At 38.9% G+C, this 20112-nt stretch overlaps 1 protein-coding gene across 1 annotated transcript in view; it reads right to left on the reverse strand.

Moving 5' to 3' along the window:
- Positions 1-20112, reverse strand: part of LOC107553567 (nuclear receptor corepressor 1-like) — a 125538-nt gene that overhangs the window by 37279 nt on the left and 68147 nt on the right. Inside the window, exons 18-23 of the mRNA XM_016235837.1 lie at positions 11917-12050; positions 11274-11349; positions 5769-6228; positions 5178-5367; positions 3023-3206; positions 1440-1604 (exon numbers count right to left, since the gene is read on the reverse strand). Coding sequence (XP_016091323.1) covers positions 1440-1604; positions 3023-3206; positions 5178-5367; positions 5769-6228; positions 11274-11349; positions 11917-12050 — 1209 coding nt within the window. The remainder of the gene's footprint in view (positions 1-1439; positions 1605-3022; positions 3207-5177; positions 5368-5768; positions 6229-11273; positions 11350-11916; positions 12051-20112) is intronic.

The raw sequence follows: 20112 nt of genomic DNA on the forward strand, positions 1-20112 counted from the left end.
CTTCCAGCCAATCAGCAACCTCGGGAAACCCCTTTCGGCAACCAGACAAGAAAGGGAACCCCGCAACACAGAAAGCAAGTACCTCCAGATTCTGCTGAACTGGTGTAGTTAATCTAAATTTTAACCTCATTGAGGAACTCAGTGCGAGGGTTAATTAAGTGATTGATGGTTGTTCAGATCTATGCAATTGCACATATTGCTTTAAACTTGGGATTTCACATTTTCATTCTCTTAAACTAATTATTTTCCTCACTTTCTCTCTTTCTGCAAACTTGTGTGAATGTGTGTGTTCATGTGTTAGATTAGTTTATATGTCTTAGATTTATCCAATAAAGCCTTATTTATATTGAAAAGAGAGGTATCTTGTGTTTTGTGCTCACAAGTTAATGTCTTAAACTGCCGATCTTGTTACATGTGCTAATTAATAGTGTTTTCACTATATTTTGGATATAAATATCCATTGCAGAATTGATGTCATTGATGTTCACTGAATCGCTGGCCGTCTCAGTGATCAGCCGTAAAACAGTGATTCTGTCCTAATTCCCTTACATATTATTGGTGGAGTTCCCTTTAAAATCTTAAATGATTCCCTTTGAGCTAAATTGACCTGTTTCCCTTACATATATTTACTTGTTTTTCATGAATGTATTTTACAACAATACAAAGAGCAAACATTTTACCAGATTTAGTTCTACACTTAAAATTCACTTTTATTTTTCCCCCACTAAATAATGTTTTTTCACTAAATTGTTTAGATTTATAAAATTATTGTGCACTCATGGTCTTTTCTAGAGTAACTTTTGCTGCTGAATCGTCCACTAACCTAGTTTATAATAGTATATTTGTCATTGATTATGATTATTTTTTCATTTATTTTTCTTTAAAATTAAGTTGTCTATAGTTAGTAGAAGTTGTTTAACACACAAAAGAGTGATGATACAAAGTGACTTCCAACAATGCAAGCAATTTTATCATAAGAGCCAACAATATTTGAAGCTTACAAGTACAAGATAGATTAGTACACAATCCAGAGCAGCTATAAAATCCAGAAAGATAAAGAAGTTAACTTTTATTATTATTAATTTTTTTAAAGAAATGCCTTTTTTCTAATTGTAAATTAAAAAAATCTAATAAATAATAAAATAAATGCAGCTTTTGTGAGCATAAAAGAAGAAAAAAAATCTTGCTGATTGATATAAACACTGTTGGACGATGTTTTCATTAGTACACCTTTAGTAGAGTTTTTTTTACTGTCTTTGATTTGAATCGCTCATGTTGCTTACATTAGTGAGGGTCAGACTATAGTTCTTACACTCCATTTTACTCTCAATCAGTGAGTGTTGCTGAGTGTTCATTTTGGTGCCCAATCCTGCCTGAAAAAAAACAAGCAGCAGGTTTCTAAAAATTGTGCCTGGATGCAGGGTGTACAGACTGCTTACCTGGAGGTACACTGTAGTGGGTGGCATTATTGGCGTCGGGCTGGGGTGAGGCTTTGCTAGGCTCCCGAGGAGAGAGTCTGTACGGAGAGTCTGGTCTGCCCACTCCACCATGAGATTCCTGCTCCATCAGCTTCAGGTCATACGGCATGTAAGCGTACGGCTTACCTGGGGACAGGACAGAGAAGAAAGTCTATCAGATACTCAGACATCAAGCAGACAGACAAAGACACAAAACAATGCCAATCGCACTTTCTAAAAGTGCCCTCTCTCTAGTAGCGATCAAGAAAACTTCTTATTCAAACCATACAGACTCATCATGCATTAATCACAGGAATAGATATAAAAAGGTTAATTCAGTGCTATCACTGTAAATGCACTGGCAAGAGAAATGTCAAGGCTTTTTAGAGCTACAGTCTGCCGGTCTATAAGGACGAGGTCAAGCAAAACTTGGTGTTTCTAATGGATATCACTACAAGAGTGTGACCTAATGTTCCTTTTGGTTGGCTGCTTTCTGTCTGGCTCTATCAAAAACAGCACTGTGTTTCCTAGCTGAGAAGAGCAAAGTCCACTGTCTCTCTCCTGTGCGCTCGACACCCTTAAAAAAATCTGTTTTGGAGACCCATTATAAAACAGAGAGGAAGAGGAGGAAAAACAGAAAAGTGTGTATTTGCCATTACTGTCTTTGCTCAAACTTCTTAGCATGTAAAAACCGAGCGAGAGTGCACTGGAGGATTGAACAGAGGTACTACAGGCACATCACAATCTATTTGTTTTGCAGTGGTCCATCTGCTTGTCTTTCAGTCAGTTTGTCTCAGGGGTGATTCGGTAACCTCAATTTTGTATTGTCCACTGCTCTCTTCCCCTCAGAGACAATTACTTTGGTCAGGAGTTCTCGCAAACAAAAAGTGACAAAATTCTCTATTCGGATGAGATTAGTTTTATATTGGGGAGGTCGGGTAATGCTATGATTCCAAAGCGTCTCTGTAATTTTAACCCCTTATTAACTGCCCATGCCATTAACTTTTCTGGACATTATATGACCATTAAGATTGGTCATATAATGCAGCAAAGGCAATAAGTAAATTCACATGCTGGTTAAATCTATTTTGTTACTGTGAACAACTCATCCATGCACGTGTTTAATCTTTTAAAAATTGCTTTGACCTTGTAATTTCATTGAAACATAACTCGATCTTCTGAAGAAAATTACTTCTCTCTGGTGGCGGATGCTAGACTTCACCAATCATTTAAACCCCGCCCCTTTCTTACAATCGCCTGCAAGCTCACATTCAGATCTGCCTTCATCCAATCAACAACTGACAGGTAGAACAAAAAAAAAAATCTATTGCCAATTCCATTTCTTCATGACTTTAAAAGCATTTAAAAGCATAAAAGAATCTAATCTGTTCAAGAATCTCAAGTGGATATTGACCAAAGTGCGAGGACAAAATAAAGGGACATTTCAAAACTTATTCGAGGGAATGACTGGTGCTGGATTTATGGGGTTTTCTAAATTTATTACATTCACCTCAAGTGTTTTCGTGTATTCCCTCTATCGCTCTTTCCTTCTGTGTCTGACTCACCTTCTCTGTCCACTAGAGTGGGGCTGTGGGTGGTGACTCGTGGCCTGCAGTCAGACTCATTCTGGTCCAGTCTCTGTTTGTCCTCCTGCACGGACTCATGTACAGCTTTGATTTGGTGCTGGAACATAGCAAAGCCGCTCAAAAGTCCTCCTGGAACGCTGCTGTGACCGAATGGAGCTGAAACCTAAACAAACCATTCAGCAACAGAGAGGATTCAAATGGGGGCTACATGCTGGACTGATGTTCAGCAAAAATGCTCCATTAGAAAAATTTTAATGATTAAAAGGTGCACGACTTAATTCCATGAACAATAGCTACGGTTTACTTTGCAACAAGATGCTACATTCTCATGATGTAAACCTTGTGAACGGCCAATCAGGGCCTCGGTTAGAACCATTTCACAGCCACACCAAATCGCCACAACAGACACCTCCAAACAGCACAACTAATCAGCCTAGCAAAACAGCCAAACGTATTTTCACTCGTCATGATTTCAGTGTGTGGACAATCAATTGGTATTTGCTGATTCGTTTGCTGATTGCCGCAGAAGTGCGTGATCTGCGGAGGTGGAGATGGAGGCAGGACTCACGTGGCGGGGTGGCTGGGCCCTGTCTCTGTCCAGAGGGGCATATCTGAATGCTAAGTGGGGGTAGAGGCTATGGGGACTGACCATAGGGGGGATGGTGGCGGCCCGCTGCTGTATGTTGAGGAGTTTGGCTGAGGACATGACCACCGAGCCTGCAGTGCCAAGCAATGACGGCCTCTCCAGAGAGAAAAGTCTGCCACAGGAAGGAAGGAACAAAAGTACTGTGAAATTTTGCAGCCCTAATTTTTTTACTGTTTTCAACACACACACAAAAAAGATTCATGTTTTAATAAATTTACATAAACATTACATAAATGTACTTGCACTGGATTTAAATTCATGCATTCCCTGGGAATCAAACCCATGATCTCACAGGCTACAAGAATCTAAATTTATTATTTTATATTTGCATTTCTAATTGAAATACATATTATTTGTATTATTTATTTTAATATTACTGAAAATACTATTATGTGATTTTCACACATATAAATTATATTTAAATTAATAAATCACCACCCTATCCATGCTACTAGAAACCAATAGCACTGTATGTATGAACCCCATAATAGAACATGAGCAGCGGTTTCTTACCTTTGTCGGTCAGGTTCGGCTTCCACATCCTCATCCGCACTGCAGGTGGCGCTAGAGTCATTATCTGAGTTGTGCTGCTCCCCCTGTTTCTCCTCCTTGTCCTTGATATCTGGCTCTGTCTTGACTTGAACCTGTGCTCTTTCGCTGCTCAGAGCAGTCATCTCCAAATCCTGCGGCTCAGTCTTTGGATGGATCTGCATTTCATACACCAAGCGTGTGCGCTCATCCTGAGGAAGCCCGTCTCCAGCTTCTCCTTCTGGACTCTTCTCTACTTTCACCCGCAGCTCGCAGTACGGAGGCTCCTGGCCCTTGGCATCTGCCACTGGGCCTTTGGTTAACGTGAGATCCTGGTCCGACACGCCCTCGAGAGCTGAGTAGGGATGAGTTACAGAGTCGGATTTGGAGGGATCAGTTTGAGATGGAGAAGGTGCACTCTCTGTGTCCGAACTGTTATCGGGACCTGAGGAATGGAGATGAAAGAGTGTATGATTGAGCCATCACATCCTCTTTAAATTCTTCATTCATCCGTGCAAAGAGGACACAGAATATCAAGCCCAACCTATTTCAATCTCTGCTACAGAAACACAAAAGCAGAGAAGCAGAATACCCAGATAGAGGCGGCGTTTGAGGTCACCATCGCTGCACGCGGCATCACGCAATCAAGTTAATGCACTTCTGGACAGCAAACATCCTTTGGCTAATCATTACCTTTCCAGTCTTGCCACGGGATGATGACACCCTCCGGAGCGACAGGAAGTGCTACATATAAAATATTATTTCTCTGATTAATCTGTAGGCTTTGATCGATTATTCAGCTTTTACAATTAGTTAAAATATTGAGTTAAACAGTCTAACTAATAAATAAGTTAATCACTTCAAGTTTTGAAAATGTTAGACAAATAGATTACTATTGTATAATTACAATTATTATACAACTATTTGTACAATACAATAAATATATTTGGCAGGACTCACGTGGCGGGGTGGCTGGGCCCTGTCTCTGTCCAGAGGGGCATATCTGAATGCTAAGTGGGGGTAGAGGCTATGGGGACTGACCATAGGGGGGATGGTGGCGGCCCGCTGCTGTATGTTGAGGAGTTTGGCTGAGGACATGACCACCGAGCCTGCAGTGCCAAGCAATGACGGCCTCTCCAGAGAGAAAAGTCTGCCACAGGAAGGAAGGAACAAAAGTACTGTGAAATTTTGCAGCCCTAATTTTTTTACTGTTTTCAACACACACACAAAAAAGATTCATGTTTTAATAAATTTACATAAACATTACATAAATGTACTTGCACTGGATTTAAATTCATGCATTCCCTGGGAATCAAACCCATGATCTCACAGGCTACAAGAATCTAAATTTATTATTTTATATTTGCATTTCTAATTGAAATACATATTATTTGTATTATTTATTTTAATATTACTGAAAATACTATTATGTGATTTTCACACATATAAATTATATTTAAATTAATAAATCACCACCCTATCCATGCTACTAGAAACCAATAGCACTGTATGTATGAACCCCATAATAGAACATGAGCAGCGGTTTCTTACCTTTGTCGGTCAGGTTCGGCTTCCACATCCTCATCCGCACTGCAGGTGGCGCTAGAGTCATTATCTGAGTTGTGCTGCTCCCCCTGTTTCTCCTCCTTGTCCTTGATATCTGGCTCTGTCTTGACTTGAACCTGTGCTCTTTCGCTGCTCAGAGCAGTCATCTCCAAATCCTGCGGCTCAGTCTTTGGATGGATCTGCATTTCATACACCAAGCGTGTGCGCTCATCCTGAGGAAGCCCGTCTCCAGCTTCTCCTTCTGGACTCTTCTCTACTTTCACCCGCAGCTCGCAGTACGGAGGCTCCTGGCCCTTGGCATCTGCCACTGGGCCTTTGGTTAACGTGAGATCCTGGTCCGACACGCCCTCGAGAGCTGAGTAGGGATGAGTTACAGAGTCGGATTTGGAGGGATCAGTTTGAGATGGAGAAGGTGCACTCTCTGTGTCCGAACTGTTATCGGGACCTGAGGAATGGAGATGAAAGAGTGTATGATTGAGCCATCACATCCTCTTTAAATTCTTCATTCATCCGTGCAAAGAGGACACAGAATATCAAGCCCAACCTATTTCAATCTCTGCTACAGAAACACAAAAGCAGAGAAGCAGAATACCCAGATAGAGGCGGCGTTTGAGGTCACCATCGCTGCACGCGGCATCACGCAATCAAGTTAATGCACTTCTGGACAGCAAACATCCTTTGGCTAATCATTACCTTTCCAGTCTTGCCACGGGATGATGACACCCTCCGGAGCGACAGGAAGTGCTACATATAAAATATTATTTCTCTGATTAATCTGTAGGCTTTGATCGATTATTCAGCTTTTACAATTAGTTAAAATATTGAGTTAAACAGTCTAACTAATAAATAAGTTAATCACTTCAAGTTTTGAAAATGTTAGACAAATAGATTACTATTGTATAATTACAATTATTATACAACTATTTGTACAATACAATAAATATATTTGGCACAAAAAATTAGATGAGACATATTCCCATTCACCATTTAATTAACTGTATTAAAAAGTAACTGATGAACTGATGCATCATTCTGCCTAACATCTCCTTTTGTAAGTCATATGAACAACAAAGGTCAGTGATAAGACATTTGTATATACCTTATAGAGTTATAATCAAAACAGTCCTGAGCTAGATCAAGCTTTAATCTATGCAAATGTCTTTAATGCAATGATTTTTTTGTATTCACTAATAAAAAGATTTAACATTAGCTACTGTAGCTCCACACTGGAGTTGCTTTGTAACAGAAAATCAAGTATAATTCTAACTGACAGTGACACTGACCCTGTTTTTTACGTTTAACACTGTAAAGCTGCTTGCTTTATTTATATATAAGCACTATATAAATAAACGTGACGTGACTGGAGTGCTGATAGCTGAGCAAACATATCCACATCGCTATGATCAGATGCTTTCTTAACTGCTGTTTTCTCACCACTGTCATTTTTGTTGCGTTTATTTCGTTATTGAGAGGAAAGCGCGCAGCACATATTTACATATTTCTTTAAACACCGCTCTCAGCAGCATCTGGTTCGGCTGTGTTTGCACTCCGACATGTTCTCATAAGTGCAGTGTTTGTCGTTTTCTCTTGAACTGAAACCGAGAGGGCTCAATTACTTGTGCTACAGCACCACACTGGCCAAACAGCGTTATTCCAGGCCCTAACATGATGAAACGAATATTCGACAAAAAAAATAAAAAAGTCATTGTCGTCGTTGTCTATAACGTAGAATAATCGTTACAGCCTTAATATCCACATCACAAGAACAGACTTGCAGAGAGCGACACATCCGACAATTAGAAAGCGACTATCCTTCTCTCGCCCCTCCATCCGTCTCTCTGAAAATGACTCCTCTCCCTCATCTATAATTCCTCCCTCCTCTTGCTGTGTGGATACTCTCTGCCACTCTCACAGTCTGTTTCTCTGTCCTTCTCTCGGCGAGTGATGAAGGCTAACCTGCTTTGCTCCAGGAGTATGTCAGCAGGCACTACTCCAAAAAGCAGACAAGGGAGAGAAAGAAGTTTGAGTAGCATCTAGCACATGACAAGTAAACAAGGAAAGCAGACCAGGGAAGCAGCCTGGCAGGTTTCTGTTTTTTCAAAGAGAATCTGTATAAGGTCTACAATGCACCAGGGCAGAGAACTACGGAATTTAAGAACAAAAGAGAGTAAAGTACAAAAATTTAAGTATAGTGTTTAAAAATGAATGAATACTTTTAAAAATGAATACTTATTCAGCAAGGATGCATTAAACAAGTTTTACAAAAGATTTGTATTGCAAATAAATGCTGTTCTTTTGAACTTTATATTTATAAAAAGTTTCCACAAAAATACTAAGTTGCAAAACGGTCTTCAACATTTATAATAATAATAATAATAATGTTTCTTGAGCACCAAATCATCATATTAGAATGTTTTCTGAAGGATCATGTGACACTGAAGACTGGAGTAATGACTGCTGAAAATGCAGCTTTGCCATCTCAGAAAGCAAATGGTCCAACTTTTGATCAGTAGTGTAGATGGTGGGGAAGAAGACAAAGCAAACATACAGGCACCCAAAGGGAAAGAAAGTGGGTTAAGAGACATGTCCAGCTAATAATTATTGTACTTTAATTTGATAGTACAAGTGTTGTTCCAAGCAGAGGCATGTTTAGAGTTTTGGGGGCCCTCAGCAAGTGGTCCCGAGGGAAATCCCGTTCCGGGGAAGAGGGGGATTATTCTCCATTCGGTGGAAATTGCGTTCCTTGGGTTCCTCCCCCCTCAGTAGAAATCCCATTTGGTTACCCTCGGAGGAAATCATTTTCCGGTTGGGGTAATAGCAATCCCCCTCTGTAGAAAAACGCGTTCCGCAGGGCCTGACGCAATTGTGTGGGCTGCGTGGTGCCGAAACACTGTACTGGTTCCAAGAGTGCTGATATGAAGAGTTGCACTGTGTTCATGTATCAGACCGGTATCGCTGGGCCTGAATTGGCTGAATTTTCATAGGAAAATAACTACTTTTATTGTGTTTAAAATGCAAGTTGAATTTTCGTTTACAGAATTTTATAAAGACTTGAAGTCATGTTGTAGCACTAAATATCACAACAACCATGCCTGAATAAAAGCACAACAGATCAAACATACTCGGCAGAAGCACTCAGTTTCCTTACAGCATACTTTTTTGAGGCTTTAAAGCCAGGGAACGCTTATATAAGAGCGAGTGTGGCAGACAGAATTAGTCCAGATATCTTATCCCTTCTGCACATTCCACTTTTTCCACTCTCTTTTCTTTATGCTTCTGTCTTATTCACTTGTTTCCTCTCCCTTTCATCCACCTCTCCCCCACCCAGCTGGTTCTCTCCTCATTTGCTCCTGATTCTCACTCATTAAACATACAGACAGAAGTAGAGGGAGGATGTTGACCTCTGTGCCAGTGCAGCGCGGTCTGGGGTTTTGCTGTCAGATCTAATCAAACGCACTGCAGTCAGACAGGTCAGCACACTGCTCTACTGCTCTCTCACTTTATCCCTCTTTCTGTGTCAGTCTGTCTGCTTCTGCTCTCTTTACATTATGGCCCCACTACTTCTCTTCATCTATGCTTGATCGGACTCTGGGTTCATGGGTCACAGAGAAAGAAACTGACAGTGATGGGTTTTAGGGTGTTTGTTTAGGCATTAGTGCTTATGTTGGAGGCAGCCGGCTGTAAAAGACTTTAAAGGGTTAGTTCACCCAAAAATGAAAATTAGCCCACAAATTACTCGCCATCAAGTCATCCTAGCTGTATATGACTTTCTTCTTTCAGACGAATCCAGTCGGAGTTATATTAAAAATTGTCTTTGATCTTTCAAGCTGTTTAATGCCACTCAGCGGGTGTTGCATGCATCAGTACAAAAGTCCAAATTTAATTTGATTTAATTTGATTTAATTTGAAAAAATGATTTGAGTTTTTCCATTTCATTTTTGTCAACTTTTAGTCATAACTTTTAATCAAACTGCAGTTACCAACGTTTATTTTGGTAGCTATTTTATATGTAGTCTTCAAACAAAAATAGTCATTAATTCTTCTCTCTTTAGACCAAATCAATTAAGCTTATAAGAAATTTGAATCAAGGATTGTATTTGGAAAAACTGGAATAAATAATGACAATTTTAATTTTTGGGTGAACTATCCCTTAAACAGTAGTGAAAAGGGAGCAACTTATAAAAGTTATAGTTGTTCATATATAATATATATAATTTATAATTTTTGAAAAAGAAGCAGAATAAGACAATAAGACAAATACGAAAGAGATACAAATTAAACTCATTTTTCAAATACAGTAGGTTCACTTAACATTTATTTAACATCTTTGTTGGTTAACATTAATGACACGGATAGGTACTTAATTAAGAATGCTGTCCCTTTAAGACGGAAGGCATGCATAATACTGACACGTTCAGTTTTCACCCACCTGTTTACGTTCACTTAATCCATAACCGACTGTATTCACGTGAGATACTCTACACGATAGACATTTGGACTGCTGTGTGTGTATCTGAGCACGAGAACTGATTGTGCGCTGTATATGAGAACTGAAGAAGTGGACCGTGCGCGCGAGAGAGCACCTCTATCAGCGCAATTCCGCCTATCCTGCCTTCACTAACTTTAAGTTAATCGACAACGAATTGTGACTCCCGGGAAAAACGGGACGTCTGGTCACCTTATCCCTACCCCTTCGGTTGCTGAGGCCATTGTTTCAGATCGCTAGTTCGCATTTTGGTAGCCTATCCATCCACTGCGGCCGCCATACCGAGACTAGATATGGAAACACCCCTTATCCGATTGCAATCCAAAGACAGGGACGACATTTTGAAGGAAAAGACAGTAGCCTATAGGATGTATTTTGAATGTCCAGTAGTCCTCAAATAACATTATAGTCCCATCTCATCTTGTTAACGAAGACGTGGCATAAATTTCGTCATAGTTTTTATCATGAGATAATAGTTTTAGCTCGTCAACGTCTCGTCTTAGTCACAGAAAAAATGTTCGTTAACGAATATTTTTCTTCGTCGTCTTCGTTGACGAAATTAACACTGATATGTACTGAATGTTTTTGAACCGTTGGTTTTGTTTCCAAAGCTTCAGTAAATAACGGCACTTATGTCTGTCTTACAAATGTACTGCAAATGCTCTAAAGAACAAAAACAAAAATTAGATATACAGCTCTCTGCTTGCAGCGTGTCAGTCACGCTCATCAGGAAATTGAGTGAACTTCTGCAATTCGGTACTTCACTTCTGCAATTTGATACGATTGCATTCACATCAGCAGAGAACCGTATCGGAGTTCACATGAACCGTACGCTAGACCGCCCCTTTTAAGCGGACTTGGGTACGGTTCGCGGGTGCGCACCCGAGTTCGGATGACAGCGTTCACATCATCCAAACGTATTGAACTCTGACGTCAATTGAACTCGGGTGCGCACCAAAAGTGCTAGTGTGAAAGCACCCTAAAATCACAGAGAGAGATCATACCATCACTCTCCTCATCGTCATCAGGCGCAGGATCGCTCTGTGATGGGTCTTGATTTCCACGGAGCCGACGGGAACCCTGCACACAACAACATAAGAGGTGCAAAAATCATAAGATACACACATAAACAGTTCACAACTATAGATTACACCACAGTCACATGCATTTGGAAGAAATTTTTCAGCTTTTTGTCTCCCTGCAGGACCCTTTCTGGGACGCTACTTTCTTATGCCACTTTTTAAATATCATGCTTAAAAACAGCAAAGCCACTGTTACTTGTAGGAAACTGGTAACTAGTAGAGATTTAGTTATATAATATATTTTTTTAAATTTTAAGGTCAGTAAGAATTTTTTAAAAGAAATTAATAATTAACATCACATGAATAAATTACATTTTAAGAAATGAAAAAGAAAAGCATTCAAATTGTAATATAATTTATAATATTACAGTTTTTTTAATTATTGTATTGTTGATTAATTAAATGAAGACAAAAGAGCAAAAGAGACTACTTTCAAAAATCTTATTGACCCCAAATTTTTGTACGATAATTTAGATATCTAGATATAGGAGTGACCTCCTAAAAAATTTACGTTTTGTTTGGATGTAGCAGATTTACTCTATGAATGCTGGAGTTGTACCTGTACCTTGTGTTGTCGTAGTAGATTGTCTAGGTTGTATCGTCTCTTGTTGTTGAAGTAAAAGTTCTTACATTGAGCTTCACTCTTACTGCCTACCATATTAGCAATGGCTGACCAGTTCCTACCATGTTCAACCAGCCCTGTGCACAAGAGAAAGAGGGTAAGGTTATGAATGAATAGAAGTCACCTGGAGCCAAACAAAACCCTTACGTATTACTAATGGATTTCTGGATGGATGGAGCCTAATATTAACCACAAGATCATTTAACAGGCCCCACTATAACATGTAGATAACACCCTCTTTCCTTCAGCAGCACTATTTAAACATGAAACATGGCTGGGTTTTAGTTAGCAATGACTGTGCCACTCCTTCTGCTTCGGTGTTGCAGGTAATCCTGCCAGCTTAGCTAGAATGGATGAACTAGTTAATGCAGGATGTGCAGGGCACCACAAGGTTGAAGCAGCCCGATTAGCTGAATTCCTGATGAGCATCGGCATGAAAATCAGCCTGATTTCTTAGTATCCCACAAAGAGACACATTATTGTTGATTATTAAGGTTGCAAGGGATGCAAATCACTTAATATTAGGTAAAGAAATGAGAAAGGACAGCTATCCATAGATATCTTAACAATAACTGCTCACTCTATAAAAGTGCTAACACATTAGTTAAATATCTACTAAAGATTGTGAGCAAAAAATGTTCATTGTCAATAGTGTAGCATTGTCTGCAGCACTGTTCACACAGAAGTTGCCTTCAAGTAGAATCCAGATTTCAAAATTTTCTAATGAAATGTCTCAAGTTCAGACAATTTGCCAAACAACATTAAATGTGACCGCACCTTAAAGATTGCGGCTCACCAACCAACTCTAAACAGCTTGACAACAGTATGGATGGCAAACCTACTGGAAGAGTGGTTTGGAAAAGTGTTTTCTTCTGGCATTTCTCAGGTTCTTGCAATGTACCAATTTGGTGGCAAATTAAACTGAATAAATAACTGCAACAGATCAACTTTGAATTCAATTAGTGAAGTGATTTTACCCTGTGAATGTGTGGCATCTGTATTTGTCTATTCAGGGTCATAGTACACATGACCAGGACCACATGCATGCCAGGAGCAGTTGTCAGCTTCAGTGATCAAAAGATTTACACTGAACTTACACATACTGTTTTCCCTGAGTGTGTTCTTTCTTTATTATGATATTTTAAGTGTCTCCAGAAAGTACTCAAGCTACACAAACAAGCAAAGATAACAAATTACATCTGTGAGTCTGTATGTGGTTTTGTGTTCACAAATCAAAGTTTGGACCAGATCATAGCAGTCTCTGATCACTACCATGAGAATGAAAACCCACCCCACCAACTGCCAACCAAGATATTCCAACTAGCTGGATGTTCTCAGAGACCATGAGGACAGTCAATAGTGTCATTAACTCAAGAGCTTGAGACACTAACTTGCACAAATTTCCTATGATCAATTTATATTAGGGCTGAAACAATATTTTCAGGGCTAAAACAAATATTTTTGTAGTCATGAAGTCGTTTGATCTCATATGACCTAATGTAAGCGCCTGCAATAATGCGGATTGACCAGTGTGGTGCTGTAGCGCAAGACTGTAATTCAGCATTCCTGGATGAAGTCCAATAGAAGACAACACGCAGCCGAACCTGAAGCTTTTGAGTGGCGCTTAGATGAATATGTAAAAAATGACAGTGGTGAGAAAAGAGCATCGAGAGTTTGGCGATGTGGATGGCTACATGAGCTCTACAGCTCGGAACTCGGTAAAGTCCAGACATGTCATGTTTATTTATTATATTTAGAGATGCACCGATTGCAGTTTTCTTGGCCGATTCCGATTTCCTATTTTTTTTGGAAGTGTGACCTGCCGATACCGATTTTTGTCGATTCCGATTTTCTTTCCAAGAACTATAATTGACAGCATACACAAACAAAAATCTATGCAAATTTCAATGCACAAATAATTATTGACATAATAAAAGAAATTATTAAACATTACAATTCCCCCAATCTGGACTAAGTTACAGATTTTCTCCCACTTAAACAACTCTCAAAATATGCTCTGTGACTGGAAAGAGGAAGAAATAGTTAACTTAAAATGAGTTGCTGTATGTAACAAAACAGATGTCATTTCCCACTATGTTTATTAGTGGGATTTTTTCCCCTAACCTAATTAAATGTGTCATCTTTTACATCAAATTCTTACTTCGTTTCAATTAATTCAGTTAGAATAATAAGAAACTGTAGAGTTGTTACCATTCAAATAAAATGAGTATTAACAAACTATATCTTCCCACTGCTGAGGAAACAGAAGCTGCATCTGAAGTGGCATTAGATGCATTTTACACAGACAGTTTGATGAAGCTGAGGTGCCATAAATGCATTTACACTGCAACATTTCAAATGCATAACTAATTTTATAAGATTAATGTTTTACATATTTATTTAAACAAATAAATGTTGACAAAATGCAATGATACATTTAAATATGACTAAACCACCAGTAGGTGGCGGCAAATGTCAGTTTTAATGAGTGAGTGAGTCATTTATTCATTCATTCAACCGATTCATTCAAACGGCTGATTCATTCAGAAACGAGGCAAGTGACTGTCCTTATGAATGGGCAACTGACTCATTGACTCACTCAATTAGTTCAAAAACGTGGATTAACTCAGTAAAGAAACACTGCTGTGTGTTGCTCGGAGACACACAACGGTCCTGCTGTGGCTTTGATCGGAACTATTTGTCAAATTTTGTAAAAGTCACTTAATTTTAACTTCTTGTTTATTGAAATACTATTGTATAAAATCAGTGTCACATTGCAATCGTGTTGATATTGATATTCGGGGAAACATCATGGCCGTATAATGTTGCTTACCTAAATCATATTTTGTAAATATATATTTTTTTCTACTGCAGTATGCATCTATACATTTCTGAGTTACTTTGTGTGTGCTGTCTCTCACACACACTCACTCAGGCTGTGCAAGCCTCATCTGACACGACATAAGTACATTATCAGTCGCTGTTTACACTGAATTCAATTAAAATTAGAATCATTCTCACGCGAAACAACATGTTTACACGCGACTGTGAGTGTGGCTTTGATTTCATTGCCGGCACCCCTGGCAATAAAAGGATCGGTTCGGAATCGGCAAGATGTGAGACTGATCGGCGGGTCACCAATCCGGGCCGGTCAAGCGAAAAATCGGCCGATTCCGATCACTGGCCGGTCAATCGGTGCATCTCTAATTATTATTTTATCTAGCACTTTAATGCAATAGATAAGAACCTGGGGCCAGATTCACAAAACATTCTTAAGAACAAAATTCTTCTTAACTGCCATTTTCTTCTTATTTTCTAATATAAGAAAAATATTTTGCATTCCCAAAAAGACTTAAGAATATTCTTATCTTTTTTCTTAAGATTGTTCTTAAGACAAAACCTAAGAAGAATTCAATTTCTTGAAAAAAAAAGTTAAGTTTCTTAAAGTTAAGGCCGGGACACACCAAGCCGACAGTCGGGCTAGTTTGTTTGGTGTGTTCAACTCGTCGGCTCTCGTCGGGCTCACGTCGGCAGCAGTTTGTCGGGTCATTTCAAATGAATTGTTGTGCTTAAGCACTACAACAACACTAGCTACATATAATACATAGTAGGGGATATGGGGCCCCTTTGTTAAGTTTAGCCTATAAAAACGTCAATCTTTGGCAGTATTCAGTGAATATGAACGCGGTCATACACAAGACGCGTTTACTGTAGCGCAAAAAGATGGCACACAACTGAATGAAACAGATCGCTGCATCTTGAGACAGGCTCTTTAAAGTAACTGTTCAAAAACCCGGTGCGTTAAAAATGCGAAGCTGAGTGCCCGTAAAGCAGGTCATTATGATTATTACGGTCATTTATAGGCAGTGCAAAAATACAATCCTTGAAATGTTTTGATTTAGTTTATCAGTGAGTCTTCAGTAAGAAACACAATTTATTCAATCATTTTATTTCTTAAGAAAAAAATAAGATGCTCTTAAGAAAATATTTTAGAGGTTCTTAACGGACATTCTTACAAACTCCTTGGAAGTTATCTTAAGAAATTTCCTAACTTATTTCTTAAGAAGTTTTGAGTACTCGGTGAGTACTCATGTCTCAAGTACTGAATTAATCACCGCAAACATCACATAGTTCAAGATCAACCACGTTGAGCTGCAGTGGTTTATGGCATGGGCTGACCTTGATACGGTCCCCTCTGCTATCTCTCTTCACTGGCCTTGTGTAAAACCAGGTTTATGCTTGACATGATAATACAAGCAAAAGGTTTCAATTTAACAAACTCAAGAACTTCTGATGAGCCGTTTATTTTCTGTTCATTGCCACCTGTTGTTTCAGCAAACAGTGCAGCATCTTTCAGGTCTGCATGGCAACTACAGTTCTCAACAGAATACAAAACAATACTCAGTTCCTCCAAACAAATACTCAAACTCAGTGTGCAGTTCTCCTAGTCCCCACTCTAAATCGGTCACTTTAAGACTGTCCTCCAATTAAATTTAACTGTGCAGCAACAGTTCTTACACATGGACCCTACTAATCCGATCTTAATAGGACAAGAAGCACAATCGGAATAAAAAAAAAGTCACATGTAACCAGATTGAATTGGCCAGATCCGATTCAGATTTCGATCGGATTGTAAGGGGTGGTTTATTCCTTTTGTAATCCGAGCGAGAGGACATGGTAAACACTTGATCAGATTGAAAACCGAAACTGTAAAGTACTGCGCATGCGCAGTGACGTAGAAATAGTGTAATGACGTATGACGCGCGGAACGAGCTGTTCTTCCTGGTGAATAGTGTCATAAATGAGTGTCCCGTCATTATAAAACTCCCCTTTCACTCAGCGTCTGTGAAGTGGAGCAGGACAACGTCCCACCAGTCCTTGTTTAAGACTCTCATCAACAGACGACTGGCTTTGGGTGCAGGAAGGGGCACTTTTACTGCTTTATAAAGTAAGCAGCACTGCACAACAGCTCATGTGCTGCTCGTCGCCTAATTAGGACCCGAAGTAGATAAATATTAAGTGTGCTTTTTAAAACAGTATGCGACAACAGTGGGAAACTCATATAGTGTGCGCATGTCAAAAGAGTAAATCCGACCAGAAGCTTGTGACATATAAACGTGCATATCAACCCGATCACTTTATTTACACTCTAAAAAATGCTGGGTTAAATACAACCCAGTGCTGGGTAAAATAGGGACAAACCCAGCAACTGGGCTGTTTTGACCCAGCGGTTTGGTTAAATGTTTAACCCAACCTTCTGGGTAGTAACCCAACTGCTGGGTCAAAACAACCCAATTGCTGGGTTTGTCCCTATTTTACCCAGCACTGGGTTGTATTTAACCCAGCATTTTTTAGAGTGTAGCGTTCATGTAAACACTACGTTCGGATTCGTCAATCAGAATGAATTCATTCCGATGGAAGCAAAAATTGTCCATGTAAACGTACCTACTGATGGCTCACCAGAGGTCTGTGCAAAATATACAGGGAGAAACACACACAACTATATGTTGGTTCCTCAGTAGACTGAACTTCCCCTCTACTAAAGAGAGGACATTTGTGTGTGAATGATTCTGTGAGTGCTTTTTTATTAATATAAACCCCTCCTACACTTACATTTCTTTATCAGTCAATATAGTAGGGATGGGCATTTTTCAAAAATAGTGTTTGAATATTTGGGCTCATAAAAAAATTAATATTCAAATATTTGTTTATTTAAATGACATTTAAGTTTTTGTCACCATTTCTGAACAAGCTTATTATTAGGTATTATACACAACAATGTTCTACAACAACGTTACGTTATCTCAAGGTTTTCTTTTAGTTGAAAACAAAACAAAAAAACCAAGGCAAGCTGCAGAGCAACAGGAAAAATAAAGCAGACAGTGCCAATTACAGTAAAGAACCTACATACACTCGAGTCGGCCTATGTTTATCATGTTTATTTTGTCTCACATCATGTTAATGTTGAGAAAAACAATAATATCCACATGAAAGTTGGCTCCTCAGTCCGATAACAATAAGAACACGCACCCACACAGACGTTCCAGGGACAAAGGTGATAACGAGACAAAGATAACGGTGTGCTAAGCAAAGTTTCTTACAGTGCTTTGTGTTTTCTGTTCTTAAAGCACTCTCCCTCGAGGACACTTAAAGGAAGCATATGTCTCAAGATCATCAGATAAGCTCTCTTCTCGGCTCACTCTGGGTACAGCTGCGCTTACCTGCAGTCATGAATGCAGTGATGGACAGCTGTCTTTCCTCAGTCGACTGGTGTTTGGATTTCATGTGATTTCTCATTGTGGTGGTGGTATTATGATAACTCAGTTTCAATGAATCATTTTGATCAAAGTAATTCCAAACTTTGTGAGGCACACGACGACATTCTGTGATCAAATACAATCGCTTTGTTAACATGCTCCTCAGCGCGACCCAGTGCATTTACTTATAACTTTTAGTTTGCACGCTTAGGATTTATCATGGATTCCATGCATTTACAGCCAGCAAAGCAAAACAGTAAAATTTGAAGTGTTTTCAGCTTTCGAATAATAATTACATATTGAATATTCGCCTATTTGTGTACACCACTACAATATTCATGTGTGTAAATGTTCTTAATGCAAAAACATAAGTGTGCCTTCATCTTAGGATATGCATCTCTAAGAATTTCAAATGTTACATATAAATAATAAATAGTCTACACTATAATATGAATCCATAATGACCAGGTCTCAGAAGGGTTGACGACAAATTCACAAAAACTGCTCACAAAAGTGGTGGTGGTGATCCACTAACTAAGAACATTAAGCAGATTTTTACTGTCCTCCTTTCCAGGCTGTTAAGATCATGTCCAAGTCACATTTCACCAATAAAACTAAATCTAAATTAATTTCAATTTTGAATGAAACGCATATTAGGACGTAATAAAAAAAATACATATTACTGCAATGCAAAGAAATAACACTATATTACTAATTTGCAAATATGAATAAAATACTGTAATTTTTTAAAAAGTATTTTAGCAAATCAAAATTAAAAGGAGATTCACTGTAGAATAATTAGTACCTTAGTTCTATTTCATGTTTTGACCACAAATACCACACCTGTAATGATGGAAATGCTCAAGTAAAATGTGCAGATGAACATGGCTGATTGAGGAAGTGCACAACTCATCTATGTTTGATAAACAATGCAATGAATTTAAAAAGTTTAATAAATTTGAATCAGTAAAATACAGACTTGAATGGACAATTTAAAATAGTAAAATTGCTAATTAATTCACAAATTTTACAAATTTTAGTAGAGATTTCTTCAGGATTCTTTGATGAAAAATAAGTTCAAAAGAACTGCATTTTAAAAAAATTGAAATTATAACATTATAACTGCAAGATTATAAATGTCTTTAATACTTTTGATCAAATTAATGGTAGGGTAGGCGATTTTGGAGAGGCTAGCGATAGCAAACTAGCTTTCAAAGCAAGAGCCCACCTTCCCTGCATAATCACTCTGCAAAGCAAGAATTTTGTGAACAATGTGCTGAATTGTCATGAAATAATGCCATAGTACAAAAAAAGTGTAATGGTCCAAGAACAAGGCTTCAGTTTCTTGTACCTTATATAATTACTTTTTCTTCCCTTTTGATTTTGAGGTGACATGTGTTCATGTATTCCGCGAGATTCACTAAACAAGCCCATTAAACTTTCAACTCAAAACATTTGCCCTCCACACTATTTCTGTCATTCTTTCACATGGGGTGAGTGGTTGTCTTGTAAAGGTTATAGTGTGTCAAACAGTCACTTCAGTTTCTTCTGTGCAGTCCTAATCTACTACAAAGAGGATGCTCACAAGCGCAACCCACAAACCCATGCAAAACCACCAAGACATGAAGGAAGTAGAGCAAAAGTGAGGTGAAAAGTGTGTGTGTGTGTGTGTGAAAATGAGATCAGACAGAGCCAATTGAGAACCAGAGAAGGAGAGGGGGTGGGGGAGGGAGATGAAGTAAAAGTCAAGCAGTACCTTTTTTGGCGATCTCCATCTCCTCCTCTGTCCAGCGAGACGTCTCTCCAGCTTCAACTGCGCCTGTAGCGACACACACCGTCAGTGTGGATAAACTCGGGCGCTGCGGAGACCTCCACCCTCCTC

The sequence above is a fragment of the Sinocyclocheilus grahami genome, unplaced genomic scaffold (assembly GCF_001515645.1).
Source record: "Sinocyclocheilus grahami isolate Dianchi unplaced genomic scaffold, SAMN03320097.WGS_v1.1 scaffold475.1, whole genome shotgun sequence".
NCBI classification, from domain to species: Eukaryota; Metazoa; Chordata; class Actinopteri; order Cypriniformes; family Cyprinidae; genus Sinocyclocheilus; species Sinocyclocheilus grahami.